The sequence below is a fragment of the Brachionichthys hirsutus genome, chromosome 13, assembly GCF_040956055.1.
Source record: "Brachionichthys hirsutus isolate HB-005 chromosome 13, CSIRO-AGI_Bhir_v1, whole genome shotgun sequence".
Taxonomy (NCBI): domain Eukaryota; kingdom Metazoa; phylum Chordata; class Actinopteri; order Lophiiformes; family Brachionichthyidae; genus Brachionichthys; species Brachionichthys hirsutus.
The window spans coordinates 4888106-4908234 of NC_090909.1; the positions used below are offsets into that span (position 1 = coordinate 4888106).

The window sequence follows — 20129 nt, forward strand, 5'->3', positions numbered from 1 at the left end:
GGGTTCCTGCGTGTTTTGTAAGAAGGCAGGACACGGCTTACACAAGTGTTATAAGTTCACAGAAAAACCAGTCACTGAGAGAGTCAAGTTCATTCACAGTGAAAAACTATGTTTTGGTTGTTTAAATGGTGGACATCTCTCCAAGAACTGCAGCAAACGGATGATATGCAGCACATGCTCAAAACCTCATCCCACATGCCTGCATGAAGAAAGACAAAGACAAGAGCCAAAGAAAGAACAAGTAAGTGCAAAGAAAGAACCCACACAACAGGTAGCACAGTTACAAGACATAGTCAGTGAGAGTACATCCAATAGAGTAACTCACGAAAGCAGTAATACACAGACATCTGCAATAGTACCCGTTTATGTATCCACACAAAGTGAACCAAGCAAAGAAGTACTGGTCTACGCTCTTCTAGACACGCAGAGTGATTCATCATTCATTCTCAAAGAAGTATCAGACAATTTGGACACAACCAAAACTCAAGTGAAGCTCAAACTATCAACTATGTCGTCTAAGAAAACAACTGTACCATGTACTAAACTTGAAGCTCTGCAAGTAAGAGGACTGTTTTCCAAGAAGAAACTCACAGTGCCGGTTGTTTACACTCGTGATTTTATACCTGCTAATCGCAATCACATTCCAACTCCAGACACGGCAAGGACCTGGTCACATTTGGAGCATCTCACCGAACATATTGCTCCACCACTGGATTGTGAAATAGGGCTCCTGTTAGGGTACAACTGCCCACAAGCTTTAATGCCAAGAGAAGTCGTATGTGGTAAAGAAAACCAGCCATATGCTCAGAAAACAGATTTAGGCTGGAGCATAATAAGTTACTGTGATTCCTGTGATACAGCCTGTGATGCGATTGGAGTCAGTCACCGCATCATTGCAAGACAAGTAATACCAAAGTCGGAGCAAAGCACAAAGCTAAAGAATAAAGTTCATTACATCTGTAAGACACAAATAAAGGAAGTGACACTTCCAGATGTAATTAAAGCACTTGAATCAGACTTTACAGAGAGAGCAGTGGAAGAGACAAGTATTTCACAAGAAGATATCTCCTTCTTAACAAAGCTACAGGAAGGAATTAAACAAAAGCAGGACGGACATTATGAAATGCCTCTGCCTTTCAAAAGTGAAAGACCGAATCTTCCCAATAACATGTCAAGTGCAATGCAACGTTTAAACAGTCTAGAACGCAGATTCAGAAAGGACCAAAGGTACTGCGCGGACTATGTAAGGTTCATGGAGGACATTATTGCACATGGTGACGCAGAGAAAGTACCAGAGAACGAAATCTGTAACACCCCTGCCTGGTATATTCCCCACCATGGGGTATACCACCCTAAAAAGCCCGGCAAGATACGTGTAGTCTTTGACGGCTCTGCACAATATCAAGACACTTCACTGAATGACCACCTGCTTACAGGGCCTGACCTCACGAACACCTTGGTGGGAGTGCTCTGTAGGTTCAGAAAGGGCTCAGTTGCTGTAATGTGCGACGTTGAACGTATGTTTCACCAGTTCCATGTAAGACCTCAAGACCAGGACTACTTACGTTTCCTATGGTGGGAGCATGGTGATCTAAGCGCTCCACCTTCAGTCTTTCGTATGAAGGTTCATCTCTTTGGCGCTGCCTCTTCACCTGGCTGTGCCAACTTTGGTCTAAAACATTTAGCCACACAAAGTAAAGACAAGTTCACTCCAAGTACAGTCAAGTTCATTCAAAGGAACTTTTATGTAGATGATGGACTTGTAAGTATGATGTCAGAAGCAGAAGCAATAAAGCTAGTCAAAGAAGCAAGAGAGCTGTGTAGTACAGGCAAACTAAGACTACATAAGTTCATATCAAACAGTGAAAATGTCATAAGGTCACTGCCAAGAGAAGAGTGTGCTGAAAGTGTAAAGGACTTAGATCTGGCACTTGGTGAGCCTCTGATGGAAAGAGCACTCGGTGTACAGTGGTGCATTTCTTCTGATGAATTTCAGTTCAAAGTAACTGTGAAAGAGCACCCAATAACAAGAAGAGGAATCCTGTGCACAGTAGCATCAGTCTATGATCCACTGGGATTTGTGGCACCATTCATCTTAAGAGGAAAACAAATCCTGCAACAGTTGTGTCAAGAGAAAGTAGGATGGGATGAACCACTGTCAGATCAACTCCGAACGCAATGGGAATCCTGGCTCTTAGATCTTCAAAACTTGTCAAAGGTGAGAATTCAAAGATGCATACTACCTGCAAACACAGACATTAAACAGTGTGAACTGCATCATTTTTCAGATGCTAGTGTCACAGGCTATGGACAATGTAGTTATTTAAGAACAGTCACTTCCGAAGGGGATGTTCATTGTGCCCTAGTCATGGGAAAGGCACGCGTAGCCCCAACCAAAGTCACTACTGTCCCAAGACTTGAGTTAACAGCTGCAGTAGTTGCAGCAAAAACAAGTGCAATGATAAGAAGTGAACTGGAGATAAGTGATCTGCAAGAACATTTTTGGACAGACTCCAAAGTTGTTTTGGGATATGTGAATAATGATGCAAAGAGATTTCATGTTTTTGTGGCAAACAGGATTCAAAGAATAAAGTCACATACAGACCCACAACAGTGGCATTATGTGCCATCTGAAAGTAATCCTGCAGACCATGCATCAAGAGGATTAAATGTACAACAGCTACTCAACTCTAATTGGTTTCAAGGTCCAGAGTTTTTGTGGCAAAGTGAGCTACACATGGAAAATGACAAAGATACTGAAGTGAAGCCCAATGACCCAGAGTTAAAAACTGCAAATGTGCTCAACACCAAAGTTCAAGAAGAAAAGAGTACACTACTAGACCGTCTCACAAAATTCTCAGACTGGAGAAGAGCTGTTAAAGCCGTTGCTCGTCTAAGAAAATTTGTGAAAGATTTTAAAGGAGTCTCGCCAACAAAAGGTGAAAACACAAATGTTCAAGACAGACAAGAAGCAGAACTGTTCATAATAAAACTTGCACAAGCAAACACATTCAGCAAGGAAATCCAAGCCTTAACTAAAGGAAAGGACATTCAACTCAAGGATAAGACGCACAAGTTGAACAACCTAAGTCCATTTGTTGATGAGCAGGGAGTACTTAGGGTGGGAGGACGTTTAACAAGGTCTACTCTTCATCCACACATCAAACACCCTGCCATTATTCCCAAGTCAAGCCATGAGAAAGTGAAATATCATGGAAGAGGAATAACTGTCGATGAGCTACGTTCCAATGGAATGTGGATCACAGGATGCAGCAGTGCAGTTGCTTCACACATCTACAAGTGCACTACCTGCAGAAAGCACAGGAGAAATACTCAAGATCAGTGGATGTCAGACTTACCAGAGGATAGAATGGAATCTACACCCCCATTCTCCTACTGTGGTATAGACTGTTTTGGACCTTTTTATGTAAAAGAGGGTAGAAAAGAAAGAGTGGAAACTAGCAAGAGGAACAGAAGTTTATCCAGGCGTGGATGGAAGAATCAGAAACGTAAAGCTGTTGCTCAGTGATTCAACCTTGGATAAGGATGGAAAAAGGACTGTCAAACCCAGTGTATCTTGACAGACCGATACACAAAACTGTGTTATTGCTAGAAGCAGAGTAAATGTTACAAATTTGAGTGTTATGTATATATGTATGTTAAAGTGAAATCACAATAGATTTGTGTTTTGGTGGGAGTTTTACTGCCATAATTTTCGTTTATCTATTTTAGTTTTTGCATTAAGCATATTTAAATATTTATTGTTATTTGATCGTTTCAGGGTCGGAACTAATGTTCAGTAAATGTTTTCCGCACGTGCACTAATTAATGATGCACGCTAGTTAAGGAGAAGGCGAAGTAAGATCAATAAAAGTTACGTCAAGTTAAAAGTCCTCATTTCTGCCTCGAAGTAAGGGTCAGCCAGCGAGGTATGTTATTTACGTTTACATATTTATTTGTATGCAATTATTTGTACTTCATTGTATTTTATGTTGCTTTTAGTTCGACGGTGGTATCGATGGTGGTATTGATGGTGGCATTGATGGATGTAAAGAAAGAAAGTTCTACAGCCTACATTAAACCCGCTATTGCCAGCAGTAAAAAGAACTCTTTATTGACTTCTAACGGACAAGAAGAGGTGGAAGTGATACTCAGTAACGGTGCCTCCTGCTCTCTCTGTATTGAAATACTTACACAGCATAGCTTCAAAATGTGCAATATTGATTCAATCATTGCCTTTAACGGGGTGGAGCAAAACAGTTTGAACGTTTATACGAACCTGTCGGTGCTTTTAGCAAACCCCCGGAAATCCGTCTTTGTTTGTTTGAACTTATTCTCATAAACCCGGTGACTTCGGCAAACATCCTTAACTTGGGAACACATTTGCTGTTTTTCTAACTGTCCGTCTATCTTATCTTGCCCACGCCAGATGAGACGCACTGACAAAAGCATTTCATAAACTCAGATTAAAAAACCCCCTTCGGGTAAGTATCGCTCCCAAACAAACGCTGACACGAACAACATGACATCATTCCCATCCACCGTCTCGATGCTACAGGAGAGAGATCCAGTGACGTCGTCGCCTCAGCGCAGATGTTCTCTCTCACACACACTCCACGTAAACACAGTCATTACACACACACACACACACACACACACACACACACACACACGTGAGGTGTATCAGAACTGTGACATTTCCTTACGCTATATTACGTAAAAGAGAAGTGGGAGAGACGCAGAGTTTCTGGTGCATGACATCATCTCATCAGAGGTCTCTGGGGGGGGGGGGGGGGTGTGATTGCGAGACAACAACTTTGGGTTAGATATCAAACTAGCAAAAGCAAAAAGGTGATGAACGCTTTAAAAAAAACACACATTACGGACCGAATGCAGCTACTGCATCACACGCCAATCACCCCGTTATGTGAGTGCGTCCCGTGTTCTCGGCTTCTAACTTAACGTGTTTCTGTTTCCACTTGCTTTCCAGGTCCCACATTGCTCTGCAACGTGCCGATAGAAATGGGCAGAATGCATCCGCGTCAAGTCGAGGAGGTGTGTGTGTGTGTGTGTGTGTGTGTGTGTGACCGAGCAACAAGGAGGAAACGTGTTAAAAGCCATGCTGGTACAGCCACCGAGCTACGGAGGTAATCGCAGCAGCATTTATCTGCTCCGGAGGGGGGGGGGGGGGGGGGGTGGAGGGGGGGGTCAGAGACTTCCTGGCTGCCGTCACACACTTTTTTTTAATGCGACTGTGCAAAACAGCCCTTATCTTCTCAGAAAACAAGCTCTGTGATTCACGTCTACACGAGAGCGCGAAGCACAGGGAGTGACATCATCACAACTTCCTGTTTCTTCCTGTTGCCGTGGCCACGACAATTTGCATACTTTCGGCTATTGGTGGATGATGAGTCAGGAAGGCTGCGCCTCAACCATAATAAAAACGAATTCCTCTGTTGACAGGAAGGCCTGACCAAACACGGCAGGAACGAATACTCCAAATCAGTGAATATGTAAATCACTAATGGGATTACAGGACAAATTACACGGCCTAGTAGTGAGAATAATAAATAAACATTTCATCCTCAGGCCTCTCTGGAACATTAGATCAGAATCTGCTTTATTGGACATTTGTAGATCCTGCTTTTACGCAGCTCTTAATGTGCTTTCACACAGTTCCAACAAGAAGAAGAAGAAAGAAAATGGAGGAAGATGTTACAAAACATACAGATGAAAGCTAAGCAGAGCTTTTATATGCATTTGGTCAAAGCAAACAACTCTTCGTGTGACCGCTGCTCTCCGTGGTGTCTCCCCTCTACTCTTTAGGGTGGGCTCGGCGACGCAGAGAACTGTCTTCCAGTCACAGGTATATGGAAGAACTGGACTCCCTGAGCAATGTGCCGGGCTGCAGGTATACTCCCTCACCCCAGTGACGAGAACGGGAGCAAAACATGAACTAGATGCGTATAGATCTATTATTATTATTCACATCTTAAAGTAGAATAACAACTATTTGCGCTATAACAAATACATGTTCACGTTATTTAAATGTTGTGACTATTAAAAGCACAAATTTCAGTTTTGCCAGCTTTAATCGACCACGAGCCAAAGTCAAATTAGTGATTAATCCATAAATGAATGAAACAAATATAGCCGAGCCCTCTGAAAAGTGAAGAACAGACGAACCTTGCCTTTAATAATGGCTCATTTCTGGTGCATCAATTCGGCGCAGACGCTGGGACGTCCCGTTTCAAACAGACACCGAAGGGGGGGGGGGGGTCATCCGCCCACCGGCCTGCCCACGCCGCGTCACGCTGCTGTGGATGTGTCTGACACGGCCCGTCTGTCGGGACAAGCCCACAGCCGCGTAGCCGTCCCGTCCATCCCCTTACCGGCGGTGTAACCCCGCCCCCCCCCCCCTCTCCGTACGGGACCGCAATGATTTAGAAGTTCAGGAATCCCATGTGACGTCACCGGGAGGGTGATGTAATGCTTCTGTAAATAGATCGTATTGTAATCCCGCTCCAGTCCAACGTGGTTCCTCTCCGGAGCGGCGCTCCCGTCTCTCGCTCCGCTATTCGCGTTCATTCACAAAAACAAAACAAAAGTTTGCGCCGCGCGGCACTGCGCTGACCGTGCGCCAGCCGGGCTCCATCGAATTCAGCTTTACCTTTTCGCTTTTCGCTTTTTTGTTTTTCCTTCACAAGTGGGAAGTTTGGGACTGCCGGTGAAGTCTCATCACCGGGCGAGCGGACTATTTGGGGGGGGGCGTGGGGGTGACAGCAACTTGTTTATGCGCTGAACAGGTTGCTTGTTCGGAGCGGCTAAGGAGCGACAAACACCGCGGCGTGTTTACGGGACGCACGCGCGCACCGGCCGGCCGCCGTGACGGAGAATTAGCGGGTCGGAACCGGAGCTGAATGAGCTCCGAGCCAATCAAAGCGCGGATCAGTCGTAAGTATAACGTCTAATCTTTTAAAATGAAACACAAGAGTCAGTTTTAAAAGTTACGTTAGTGAAACATTGGAAATCTATTTGTTCTAAAGACTATTTTTTATTTTTTGGTTCACGTCGGAAATTAATCCGTCTTGAATTGACAACATGTTGTCCGGTCTGTTCTTGGATTTATGTATTAAGGATGACGTCATTTGCATTGATGCAACGAGTCTGACAGGAGGTTTTGCTCCAAAAAAAAAAAAAAAAAGTGCTGAGTCTGCTGAAAAGGAGGCTGGAGAGGGAGAATCGGTTGATGGTGGTGGTGGCCTGTAAACAGTCTAGATAAAGATTTAAATCTGAATTAACACATTAGGATAATGATAGGATGATGCAAGAAAAGCTGCACACTATAAAAAGTACAGCTTCATGACAAACTGGGACGATATGAAATGTTCTAATCTCATTTTAGACATTTATTTTTCTGTTTATGTTGCTTTAAACACTTGCTTGGACATTTGTTTTATGAACACTCAAACACAGATACACAAATAAACACACACACACACCTATGAAGTCACCTCTACTTGCTGGGTGCTGGAAAATGGAGGGGGGGGGAGGCAGGTTCAAACCTGCTATGAGGACGTCAGTGACTCGGCCCTCCCTTTGCTGCCTCCTCATCCCTCCTGTCTTCCTTTCATTGTGTCCTCTTTCACTTTATAGCATCTCTCTCTCTCTCTCTCTCTCTCTCTCTCTCTCGCACCACTCCTCCTTATTCCCTTTGCCATCACCTAATGTCACTCGTCACCCCCCCCCCCCCCCTCCCACTTTCCATTTCTTATGGAAGCATGCACTTTTGCCCTCTCTCTCTCTCTCTTCTCTCACTCTTTCCCATAACATCAGGAGCCACTTTAGCGTCTTCTCAATGCTTCCACGCAAACCCGCGAATAAGTGTGCAACGCACTTCTCATCACCTCCGACTCCACCTTTTAGGATTCACGGCAGCCCATCAGTACTGTCGGGCGACCATAAGTGGAGGAGCCCCCCCCCCCCCCGCCGTACTGACCTCCACAGTCGTAGGCGAATCTTGTTTGGTGACACTCAGTAGCTGAGGAATGTTTGAGGTCAGGAAGTTTAAGGATTCTTTCCTTGCTGAATGAAAAGTAGAGGGCCGGTAGCAGCAGCATTCAGATTGGCTCTAATTACTGCCCCCCCCCCCCCCCCCCCGCCCTGATAACGCCACTGAAGAGCCCAGAGGGCGAATGCGCCTCTATCCCAATGTTTGATGTGAAAAGTGATTTTATGCTTGTGTGTTCGCACGGAACGCAACAAATGGCTTCCTTTTTATTAGCTGACGCTCCGATGAAAGTCTAATTACAGGCCGAAACGACGACAGCCCAGGAAAGTGAACATCACGATACTGTAATACTGGAGCTACATGTTATCAGCAGCATGTAATGAGCAGTTTGGAAACACAAACAGAATATTTGGTTTTATCGCACTAGTCCTAATAAGACGACTGTGTGCCGTGCACATCAAAGACAGTTGTGCCCCCCCCCCCCCCCCCCCGCCTGGCAGCAAATGAATCATTTCTCTTGTGATAATGGTGAGTCTCAGGGTGAACCAACCATCAGCAGTGGAAATACTTCATTACACAAAGCTGTCACAATAAAGACGTAATAATAGGCGGAAAACTTTATTCACGCAAGCTGAGAGTACCGTAGTTTGATTTATGTAAATAAAAACACAGGACAAAAATAAATGACTGAAGGGTCTGCCGGTGGTCAGTGTGATCCCTGACTTCGGGCGACAGAGGTTCAAACTTACCGGTAACGTTGTTCTTCATGCTTCTTCTGTTTTGTAGGCTTGCGTATGACATGAATGAAAAACGGGAGAGGCCTTACGTGTGCAGCGCCCCAGGCTGCTCTCAGGTCAGTAGGAAACAGTGTGTGAGTGTCGAGAAATTATTATCATTAATAATTCTAATAGAATAAGGTTAGAATAAAAGTGCGGTGGTGAGCTTTGTTGCCTCCGAGCAAGAAGGTCGCAGGTTCGAATCCAACTTGCGGCCTTTCTGGTGAGGAGTTTGCACGTTCTCCCCGTGTCTGCGTGGGTTCTCTCCGGGTTCTCTCCGGGTTCTCCGGCTTCCTCAAAAGCATGTGAATTGGTCGTGCGTGCGTGAATGATTGTCTGTCTACGTGTGGCGATGACCTGGCGCCTTGTCCAGGGTGTACCCCGCCTCTCGCCCCCGCTGACTGCTGGGATAGGCTCCAGCACGACCCGCAAAGCGGTTCAAAAGATGAATGAATGAATGAATGAATTTAATATGGCGGGAAAATGTTGGACCGATTCACGAGGGAAAGTCTTTCGTGATTGATTAGTCAGCTGCAATATTTGACTGATCGCGTGTCATGTGATCCAGCAGCTCTTCTTGTCTCTCTCTCTCTCTCTCTCACGCTGTTGCTGCGCTGCAGCGCTTCCAGATAGAGGAGCATCTGATCATCCACAGACACAAACACGAGATGACCCTCAAGTTCCCTGCCCTCAAGACAGACACGGATTTTCCAGGTGAGGCAGATCAGAAGGAACCCGAAATCATCCTCATCGCCGAGGGCGCCGTCGCTAAAAAAACCCGAACAATCAAACACTTTTTTGTTTTTGTTTTACCAGGCCATGTGAAAATAAAATCCTCACACTGAAGCGATCATCAATTGTTATAGCGCTGGGCTCAAGGCACATCACACACACACACACACACTATGTTGATGTCGCCATGGTGATGTCTCTTTACTCAGATTTACCACATGCCAGATCAGATAAAAATGGATGAAATTGATACGGATCAACTTTCCTCAACGTATAAGTTCCTACCAATCACAAATATTTAAATAGAATGTAATGACTCTGAATGCATAATCTCAAATACATAATGATAGCAGTGTCGTGTTAGCGGGGTCAGGTTTAGTAAAATCATAGATTTATGATTCCGATTTGAACCGAGTGGTGTTCATGAGCTCTCCATGCCTGGATATTTTAATTCTGATTGGCCTCCTATTATTTCTCGGTAAACTATTTTAAAGGGTGCTGGAGTTTCTCGCTAGCAGCTGCATTAACACGAGAACATATCTGAATGATTTTTACTGGCTTTGCGCTAGATTTTCTCCGCTCCTCGACTCTTCCTCTGTTTTACTGCTTCGACATGCTAGTCAGCTGTTCTCTGGTGCATGTTCTAGTCAGGATAGGGGCTTGATGAACACGGCACGATGGCTGCACATCATACAGTATGAAATCAGATAAGCTTGAGGGTTCCCTTCCCCGTGCCGTGAATCAGAGCTACTCTTGTTGCAACAGGCAGAGTGTCATATCAGATTTTACGGGACTTTTCTTCAGCATCCCGAGGCTGCATTGTAAAGATCTATAAGCCTAAAAGCCAATAAATATATCTAATGCAGGATACAGGAGAAGTTTCTTCCAATGCGCCATTATCCAGTCTTCCTGTCAGAGTAATGTCACATGATGGTGTCTGTAACCATAGAAACAGCTGTCTGTCTGGAAGTAAACATCAGCATGACATCTTATCTTTATTCTCCCTGTGAGCCTTTCTGTGTGTGTGTGTGTGTGTGTGTGTGTGCGTGTCTCCGTCCTGAAGCCTGTCACAGCTCCTGCAGGAAATCTCATATCAAAACAAAAGGCCAGGTTGACCTTTGACCCCTGTATGTTGAGGCGACTCACAGAGGCAGACTGATGTTATCACAAAGCGAGACAGAGCTGAGAGGAGATCTGGTGTTAAAACCTGAACAATAATTTACATTTTTCATTTTGAAAAACCTTCTAACTTTGTGTGTGCATGTGTGTGTGTGTGTGTGTGTGTGCGCGTGTGTGTGTGATGATTTCAGACCAAACTCCGACGCCAACGCAGTTTTTGCAGAACTGTGACGAGGTCGGTCTCTTCAAAGAGATAGAGGAAGAGTTTCTTCAAGCACAAGAAGAAGAAAAGTGCAAACAGGTGAATTTAAGACGGAAATCTAAATCTCTACTTTTGTGACTGAGGTCAGTCCAGGAAGCACAAACCGAGACATCGTTTCCAAAAACACACGCGGAATCGACTCATCATCTCTCTGCGCAGACACTTCCACATAATGGGCCGTCCTGTATGAACCAGCTCAAACCGCACCCCCAGCCTCAGCTGCACCACCCCCAGGCCCATTCGCTGCAGCATCCGCAGGCCCACGGCGCCATGATGGGCCCGAGCTGCAGCTTGACTGCGCAGCAAACGGTTTCCTCCTCCCAGACTCCTTCCGCGCTCACACAGCCAGGGTGAGTACGGTCATTGGACACACACACATCACACACACACACACACGCAGATACACACGATGCCGTGTCCTCCTCTCCTCTGCCTTGTATTTTCCCGTCCTGATTTTGACGTATTAGAACTCACTTTCCCTCAATTCAGCGCAGGCCGGCGTTTCCCGCTGTGTCATTTATCGCTGCACTAATGAACTGAGAGAAAGCTGGGGAAAAAAAAACATACGAATCAATTCAATAATTTACAGACACAACAAAGTCATAGGAAAAGTGACGCTGTGCAGCAGCCACTCAAACCCACCGACACGAAACACCCGGCCGCCCAAACGCTGCCCTTCTTCTGTCCGCTCAGACTCGGACCGGAGTCTCTCGGCTCGTGCAGCTTCCATGGCTCCCTGGTTATCGCCCAGTTCGGCGGGCAGATTAGACGAGTTCCTGTCTTTTATCCGGACAGCTGCTCTTTCTCTTCCTGACATTTGTCCCATGCATATGCTGCGGGGGCTACTGGGGGATTTCGCATTCATGTATTTTCACCATGCTGCTCAATGAAGACAATGCAGTATTGGGAATAGATTATATTTGTGGCATTTAACTGACGTGTCAATTTAGTTTTTTTTTTTTTAGTACGTTTATTAATCACATGGATTATAATGGATTCTCATATTTTTTTCCATTAAGAGTACATGAATTATATTTATCTGATTCTATTTTTTTATTAAATAGAATCAAGGCAAATATTTGTGATTTTTTTATATACTTTCTCACACTTATTTTTGATCATTTCACATTCTTTGAGCATTTTTAAATACACGTTTCCTGCACAATCTTTTCCAGAAGTGTTTTGTTGCATGGTTAGGCTTCTAGACAGAACATATGGGATCGAGAGATATAGCATATCACAACACAAAGGCAAAGGCCTCCAGCTGGAGTCCTATCTGGAGGTCAGTGGCTAAAAGAAACCCACCAGTTTGCCAGGCTGCCTCGCGTTTTTACCACAGTTCTTAATACTTTGGAACCTCAGAAGAAATCGCAACAGTTTTACAAAAGGAAATCAAATACTGACGGACCTCGACTCCTGCATGCAACGTGTTTTGTAAAACAAAAATCAGAGCCTCTGTCATAACGCTGCTGTTGATTAAATAAAAGACGTAAAAGAAAGTTAATGAAGTAATAAACTCCAAAAAAATCAGAACGGAATGAGACGGGATGTTAGCAAAGATGGAGCCGGCAGTCAGTCGACTCCAGATGAGTCCAATGAAAGGAGCTAAGCCTTGCTGAATGAAACATGCATCAGTGGTGTGGCTGTTTCTCCTTATGTTTACCACCGGTTTCTGTGGCGACCTGGTCTCCGAGTGCCTGGCTGTTGGCCCGGAAGGACTGTTGTGGTTACGTTAGGAAATGCTGTTTTGGTTTGTCTCTACTTTGTTGTACGTTAAACTGGCTGCATACCCCCAGATTCAGTGATGACATCATTGGCAATGACTTCAACTAAGCGGTGGAGGCCCACGCTGTCTGATTGGTCGGGGCGGTTGGGTCAACACATGGCACCCCCGCGTCTCAGCATCCCCTGCTGTGAGCCCTGAGCTTCTCTCCCGCCTCTCAAGCTGTCACTTTTTTAAAAAAAAATATATGTGTAATATTTTTAATACTGTTTTAATACATGGATGTTTTTTTTGCCAAGATTTTAATTATTAGTTGTTCCAAATGACTAAAACACCTTATTTTCACTCGCTTCAAACAGCCTGTAGTGATGCAGATCATTTTCTCTCTACATTTCTAAGCCTTTCATCTCCAGGATTTCTTCCTCCGCTCAGTGTTGCCAGATTTTCATGACATCTAATAGCCTCATAAAAACCTCAAACCGTCCTTTCTTCGACTTGTTTTTCTCCCTCTTTTTTATTCTCCAGGTGTGTGTGTGCGTGTGTGTGTGTGTGTGTAACACACTGCATGCACACATAGACATACAGTAAATAATTGCCCTCAGACACCCCAATAGGAAGGCAGGTGTGAGAAAAGAAAACAAGATGTGCTTCCTTGAAAAAAACAAAAATTATAATAACATAATTAGTAAAAGATATATATCAAGTCATCAAAAGTGAAAAATGAATGTCAACATGAGGTATTCATTCCTCACGTGACGTAAATGACACATGATGGCGAAGGACAATGAGCAAGATTCAACGACACACAGCAAACCAACAAGGAGCTCAAATGATCCCAGATATCCCGACGCTATCTTCAGTCGCATCGTCAAAATAAATTGTTCACACTGAGAGCCTCATTTTTCATTTTAAGTTAAGTCAATAGCTGCTGTTAAACGTCCCTTTCTGAAGCCTGACTCGCCCCTCTCTCTCTCTCTCTCTCTCGCTCTCTCTCTCCCTCTCTCTCTAACCACAGGCCGGTCCCGGGGCCGCTGTCCTCCCTCCTCCACATGCGGAACAGACACCGGCAGCCGCTGCCAGCGTCCTTGCCTGGAACCCTGCCAGACCCCGCCATGCAAGGCGCATCTGCTCAGCACATGCCTGTGAGTACTGGAGAGACGCTGGCATCCAGACACACACACACACACACACACACACACACGTGCATTGTGATTTAAACATGCCAGGTTTATTGACCAAAGTGGTCGAGCTCCTCGAGCTGGAACTATTCAGGGCATGACATCAAAATTCACTTCACGGTTTGGGATGAATTCATCAAACTCCAACTGGATGTGACCTTGTGGGGGGGGGGGACTCGTTATACGGCGGGTGACGCGCCGAAGCTTTGCCTTGTCATGGTTGAAAGGTTGTCAGTCAAATACTGCAGCATTGATTGATTCCACTGATCTAAAACGAACAGACAATAAGAAGCAGGATCCATCTCTCCCAACAGATCTGTTTTATTGAAGGAAGACAAAAGGCAATTACTGAATTGATAGTTGTTTTAAGGACACCCACATATGATCCCTTGCTGAAAGTATCTTTGGTGATTACTTTTATTTAAACATACTCTCCTTTATCTTGTATTAAAATGGGGGAAAAAATATCCTACTCCGTAATTAGTCAACGTAACTAAAAGCAAGAGACTCATTTCCCTGCCTAAGTTATGTTTTTCATATTGTAGAAAACTGACTTGAATTTTTAAGACTTTAAATATATATAAATAAATACATTTTTAAAATGCATGAAATTCCCCAAATCTCAAAATGCACCTCTCTAAATTGATTTTTTTTTTTTTTTTACACTTTGCAGAAAGGAAAACAACCAACAGAAATGTGCCTGAGTTCAAATTGTAACCATGGAAATGGAAATATTTAGAAATTATGAAGATACACAAACAGCTCCACTTCAGTATTTGGTTGCACACAAAGTCATGTGAGAAGAATATCAATGCTTCTGATACAAACTTATACTCCTATCTTAGATTGTTATCAGGATAGGTACACACACACACACACACACACACACACAGCCACACACACAACACATGCTGTCTTCCTTGGCTGTTTTATTTACCTCGAGTCATCATGCTCTCGATCTCTCCCTGTGTAAATGTCATACTTCTACTTTTATTAGGTGCCTGCAGCATAAATCTTTATACACATGAGGGCTATCAAAAGCAACTTGAAAGGGAAAACTGTGAAATCACGCTGCATCCACAAACACACGCGCTCACAATCTACGACTTTGACTGCAGGGAGCTGCAAAAATGGTTTCAGGTTTCAGGAGTCACCGGTTCAAAAAAAATGAATCTGTCTTCTTCGCTCGTTTGAACGCACCTTCTTCAGGCCCGTTTCAATCTATTCTGATTGACTTTACATTTCCCACATATGGAACAGGACTCTGCTTCCGTGAGCCCAAAGTAGAAGTATCAGTTCCTCCGTCGTGGAGCGACTCGACACCCGAACTCCAAATGGAAAAGTCAACTTTTCACAAGTAGATCAGTGTTTCGTGTACAGCTTCATATCTTTGCTCACTCCAGAAAGAAAGCGCAGCGTGTTGTGTCATCCAGCCCAAGGAGATCCATGACGTAATCGCAGCCCCCCCCCCCATGTCAGGGTGCTTCTAATAAACAGAGCTGAAATCCCTGCGTCCCGTCCTCCTCACTGTCTTTTCCTCTGTGTGCCTGTTAGACCGGCCCGTCGGTAAAGCTGGCACAGGCAGCCCGGTGACCTCATCTTTGGCACCCACTAAATGTGCTCCCTTGATTATTTTCAGTGCTGAATGGTTGAAGTGAGGGGGGGGGGGGCGTCTGCTCTTAAAGAAATATTGTGTAATAGGGACCAGATAGCGATACTCAGATACCAGGGAGGCGGGCTGATGTCATGCTCTAAACCTGACCTCCCCCCCCCCACCTCACTCCCCTCTCCTCGGCGGGGAGCAGGAGAAAGGTGAGATGGGGGGGGGGGGGGGGTTAATTTAGCTCTTACAGATGATGCACACGAGTGATAAAGTGTGAAGGTATCAAAGAGCAGGCATCAGCATTTACATGAACACCGTTTCTCGCGCCTGCCTCTGTGGGCGCTGATGAGCAGGGTGGGGTCAGGGCCAACTGAAATAAGGGGGGGTTGTTTCTGACCATTTATCCCGTTATCGAGGGGGGGGTGGCTGAGTGGGTTGGGCGAGTCCACCGGTTCAAGTCCTGGCCCAGACGAAATATGGAGCGTGTGTGCTGGCGGCCGGAGAGGGGCCGGTCTACCGCCAGAGCTCTGCAGAGGTGCCCCCCCCCCAAATGCTCTAGGTGCGCCAGTAATGGCGGCGCCTTCACCCTATGCCCTCTCCGCATGCTATGGGGGGCCCCTGGGGGTGTAACTCAAATCTGGTTGATGTGTGTTTGGGCAACATTCGATGATCAGAATAAATCGTTTGCATTACGGAGCTGATGTTGCTGATTCAGCGCCTTTCCTTCTGTGAGCGGGATGGGAAATACAGTGCAGAGACTGCTGGGATTTAAATGACATGACCTGAATGTGTAAATGCAACATACTTAAACAGAATAGACTTTAAGGAGATCCTTTGTAATCAGGTTTAAAGTATTTATTCTGGTAACAACAACAAACAGCAGAGCAGAAACAGCGTGATATGAATGAAACTGTCCGCAGAGTGAAAAGCACATCCTCTCGGTGCTTCAAGTCCGTTGTGTGTGTGTGTGTGTGTGTGTGTGTGTGCGTGTGTGCGTGTGTTTGCAGGCTATTCTTAAGTGCAGTAACATAATCTCCTTTGCCGGAGACCCTCGTGATCAGAATACAAATATGTTAATGCTACTAAATATTCAGACAGGAAAGGTGAAAGCGCTGTTGTTGGCGGAGACTGTTGTGTGTGTGTGTGTGTGTGTGTGTGTTTGTGTGCGCGCTCCCCTTGAACAAGAAAACACACTTTGGTGCCATTGTCAGAGGTCAGAAGAATTCATTCTCGACTGCAGAAGGCGACTACATTTTACTTGCCATAATATTATAATATTACTTAGATAATAACCAGCGTTACAGGATGAGCGGTCTGAGACACTGTTGGGTGTGCAGTGTTGTAAGGTTTTACTACTGAGGCTCCGCTGTGTTTATCTTTCTTAAAGAAATGAACGAGCCCATCGTTGTTTCTTTCTTTTTTTTGGGGGGGGGGCTCTTTGCCTAAATGATGCAAAAGCTGCTAAAGCTTTGGAAATCAAATAGAACAAAAACCAATAGCATGAGCGCCACGAACGTCTCGGACCGCTGGAGGTAACAGTATCCTACACAAGCAGTGTTTAGAGGTAATACTCCTAATATTTAGAGGTAATACTCCTAATATTCCTGATAGTTGGTGACATCGATTCATTCAGGTAAACGCCGTCGTCTAAATGTTTTTTCGCCACCGTTTTCGACTGCGCGCTAAGCTTCAGCTGTATCATATCTTTTTCCGTTCTATTTCACGTTTCATCCCGCTCAGAGATCCAAACAGATGCAGGGCCACCATTTCCAACAGCACCACGCAGGAATGGTCGCCGTCAACAACCCGGCGGCACCCGTGGGTCGCGTGATGGATATGATGTCGCATCATCATCAGCACCGTCATCCTCTGCCTCATCATCATCATCATCATTATCATCACCACTCACAGCTTTCCGCTCCACCTCTCACGTACCAACAGCGATGCCACGCCCCACCCCCGCAGCATCTGGGCCACCAGCATCCCCAGGCTCACCAATCGCCACCTCCAAACCTGCACCAGGGCTCGCCTCCGCTGTCTGCTCCAGCTCAGGTGGGATGTCTTACATCATCTCAGTGATGTCACAAGTAACGCCTGACCTCATACTTCTGTGTCCGAGGACAGTGAGGTTGATTCCGATGCGCTTTTGCGTTTGCAGTTATCTCCTGTCGCGCAGCACATGCAACCCTCTCAGCCATCACACGCCCAGCATGCGGTGCAGGCAGGTGGTAGCTGCGGCGGAGGAGGAGGCGGCGGTCGTCGCAGGAGGACGGCGGAACACAACCCCGACGAGCGCAGGCAGAAGTTTCTGGAACGGAACCGGGCTGCAGCCACCCGTTGCCGACAGAAGAGGAAAGTGTGGGTGTCGTCGCTGGAGAAGAAAGCGGAGGAGTTGACGCACACGAACCTGCAGCTTCAGGTGGGGCGCTCTCTGAAACACTAACGCAACCCCCCCCCCCGTGGGTACTCAGTTACTCTGTCTTTGCAGAATGAGGTCACATCGTTGAGATCTGAGGTCGGCCAGCTGAAGCAGATTCTGCTCACCCACAAGGACTCCCGGCAAAGAGAAGCACAGGGGTACCCCAGTGAGTAAAACCCCCTTACCCTGCAGCCCCCCCTCTGTAGAATTCAGATGCCTGACACCAGTCATCTCCATCCACAACTGAGGGTATCGTTCAAATACTTTTATACCTTCAATGTTCACGTAGGGGCTTATATCCCGCTGTCATAAACAACCCCTCGGCACAAAGAGAGACGTTTCCTGTCCTGTAGAGATCTTAAACAGCACTTAAAGAGCAAACGCTCCGCTTTTGACTCCACTGGCTCCGATTATTGCTACATGCACTTTTATTCCTGTGGACAGCCAATCCGATCAAACACTGCACTCTTCTCTCTCCACATAAAGGAATATGCTTTTTCGTTGTTATCACTGATTGAATGATCCCCGGTGATGTTTGAGATGGAAACATTCTGGCATTGGCTGTTTTCCTTTGCATGAAGCTAGCTTAGCTTGCAACAAATCGCCATGCCAATTCTTGCTCTTCAGAAAGGCTCAAGTCTAATCTCAACAATATCGAAAGCCAAGAAATTCTATTTTGTTGAGAGTCAGTGAACAAAGATGGTTGCAATATTTGGCATGCGTTCCACTTCTAGTCGTGTTTGTTTTGTTGTTGTTGTCTTTATACCTGTATTTGTTATAATAAAAGAGATATTTTCCTGTAAAATACGAGCTGCAGTGGGGTTTTCATTCATTTCACGCACACGCACTCATGCATCCCACCCACGAGGCAAGCTCTCCAGGGACCGTGGGACTTTGATTGACAGCTGTCTCTGTGTCCAGCTGCAGGGGTGAGCCCAGGAGGAAGTCCCACCCCTGTAGGTCGTGGGTCTCAACTGCAGGCCATCCAACACAACGGCATCTCCACCTCCTCGACAGCCGGAGGCAACACAGGGCGTAACCCCAGGCCCGGACGCTAGCCCTCGCCACATAGAGGACTAGGTGGGGGGGGGGGGGGGGGGCTGGGAGGTTATATCCGACCAGACTGAGTTATCTTTCTGTCTGTCACTCTTCACCAGAGTCTCTCACTCAGCTGTGGATCCACGTGTCTTTACATCACAGACTAAATGCTGACCTGATGATGGGTGAATTTATTACCCCGGTTACGTAAGCCATTTAAGTATTTCTCAACAGAAGAGACAACCAGAACCCGAGTACTGATGCATTTACAAAACAGGTGCGAAAATAACTTTACCTGAAAGCTTTTTTGTTTTTTTTACAAACTCAACTGGATCCTGCATTTATTCCAATCTGCATCTTCTTTTTCTGTTCACAATAATCTAACCGTTGACTGCTACCTACTGACTGTGAACACACACACACACACACCTACACACCTCTTGTATCAATCTTTTTTTTGGGGGGGGGGGGGGGGGGGCGAGGCTATATATTAGTTTTGTATAACTGAGCATATGCAAGTTCACACTTTACGCCTTCCCGTTTATGCAACTTATTATCAAAGCCATGTATTTTTCTACAAATAATTCATATGAATTTAAAAAAAGAAAAAAGAAAACGTTTTGGAATGACCTTTGAACTATGATTGTATCTGACTTTTTTTTTTTTTCCCATGCACTTTTTCCTCCTCGTGCCCAAAGACACAAAAGAGATATAAACTGTTCTTCATGACTCAAACCCCTCCAGGTAATAAAAAACATATGCTGTTATTTCCTTTTAAATTTCCTTTTATGACTTCTATTATGATATAATTTGTGTCTGAATATGTTTTCATTCAGTATCTGGGTGGTTGTGACCATGAGATTATCGCCCTGCGGCTTGGACACACCGTGTGGTCTAGTCTGCCATCTAGTGACTACTTTTGTTATTGGTTAACCGTAATAACAAACCAAGGAGATCACAGATGGTTTTGCTGAACCGATAAAAAAAAAAAAAGAATTTCTTAATATCAATGTTAGAAAGAAACTTTCACGCGGTCCTTCGTCTTGTCTAAATCGACTGTCTTCATCATCGTTAAAGCAATAAAGCAACCCAAACGTTTGGACTTCATTTTGGTACCAGCTAAATGAAAAGATTGAAAAGCGCCGAATGCTTTCAGACCAAACTCTTTCCATTCTGACATCTTGACTGCTGATGTGAAACTGGGCTCTGTGTGTGAGTGTGTGTGTGTGTGTGTGTGGGGGGGGTGATCCACCCTGTCCATTCAAACA

The 20129-nt window shown here is 45.3% G+C and overlaps 1 protein-coding gene across 1 annotated transcript; it reads left to right on the plus strand.

Moving 5' to 3' along the window:
- Positions 1 to 5877: 5877 nt before the first annotated feature.
- Positions 5878 to 18881, plus strand: LOC137903259 (cyclic AMP-responsive element-binding protein 5-like). The gene is made up of 10 exons (XM_068747404.1): positions 5878 to 5911; positions 8798 to 8864; positions 9408 to 9501; positions 10830 to 10939; positions 11060 to 11250; positions 13639 to 13765; positions 17145 to 17456; positions 17563 to 17823; positions 17893 to 17989; positions 18745 to 18881. Exons 2-10 carry the CDS (start codon positions 8811 to 8813, stop codon positions 18879 to 18881), a joined length of 1383 nt encoding a protein of 460 aa, XP_068603505.1. The 5' UTR covers positions 5878 to 5911; positions 8798 to 8810.
- Positions 18882 to 20129: the final 1248 nt, after the last annotated feature.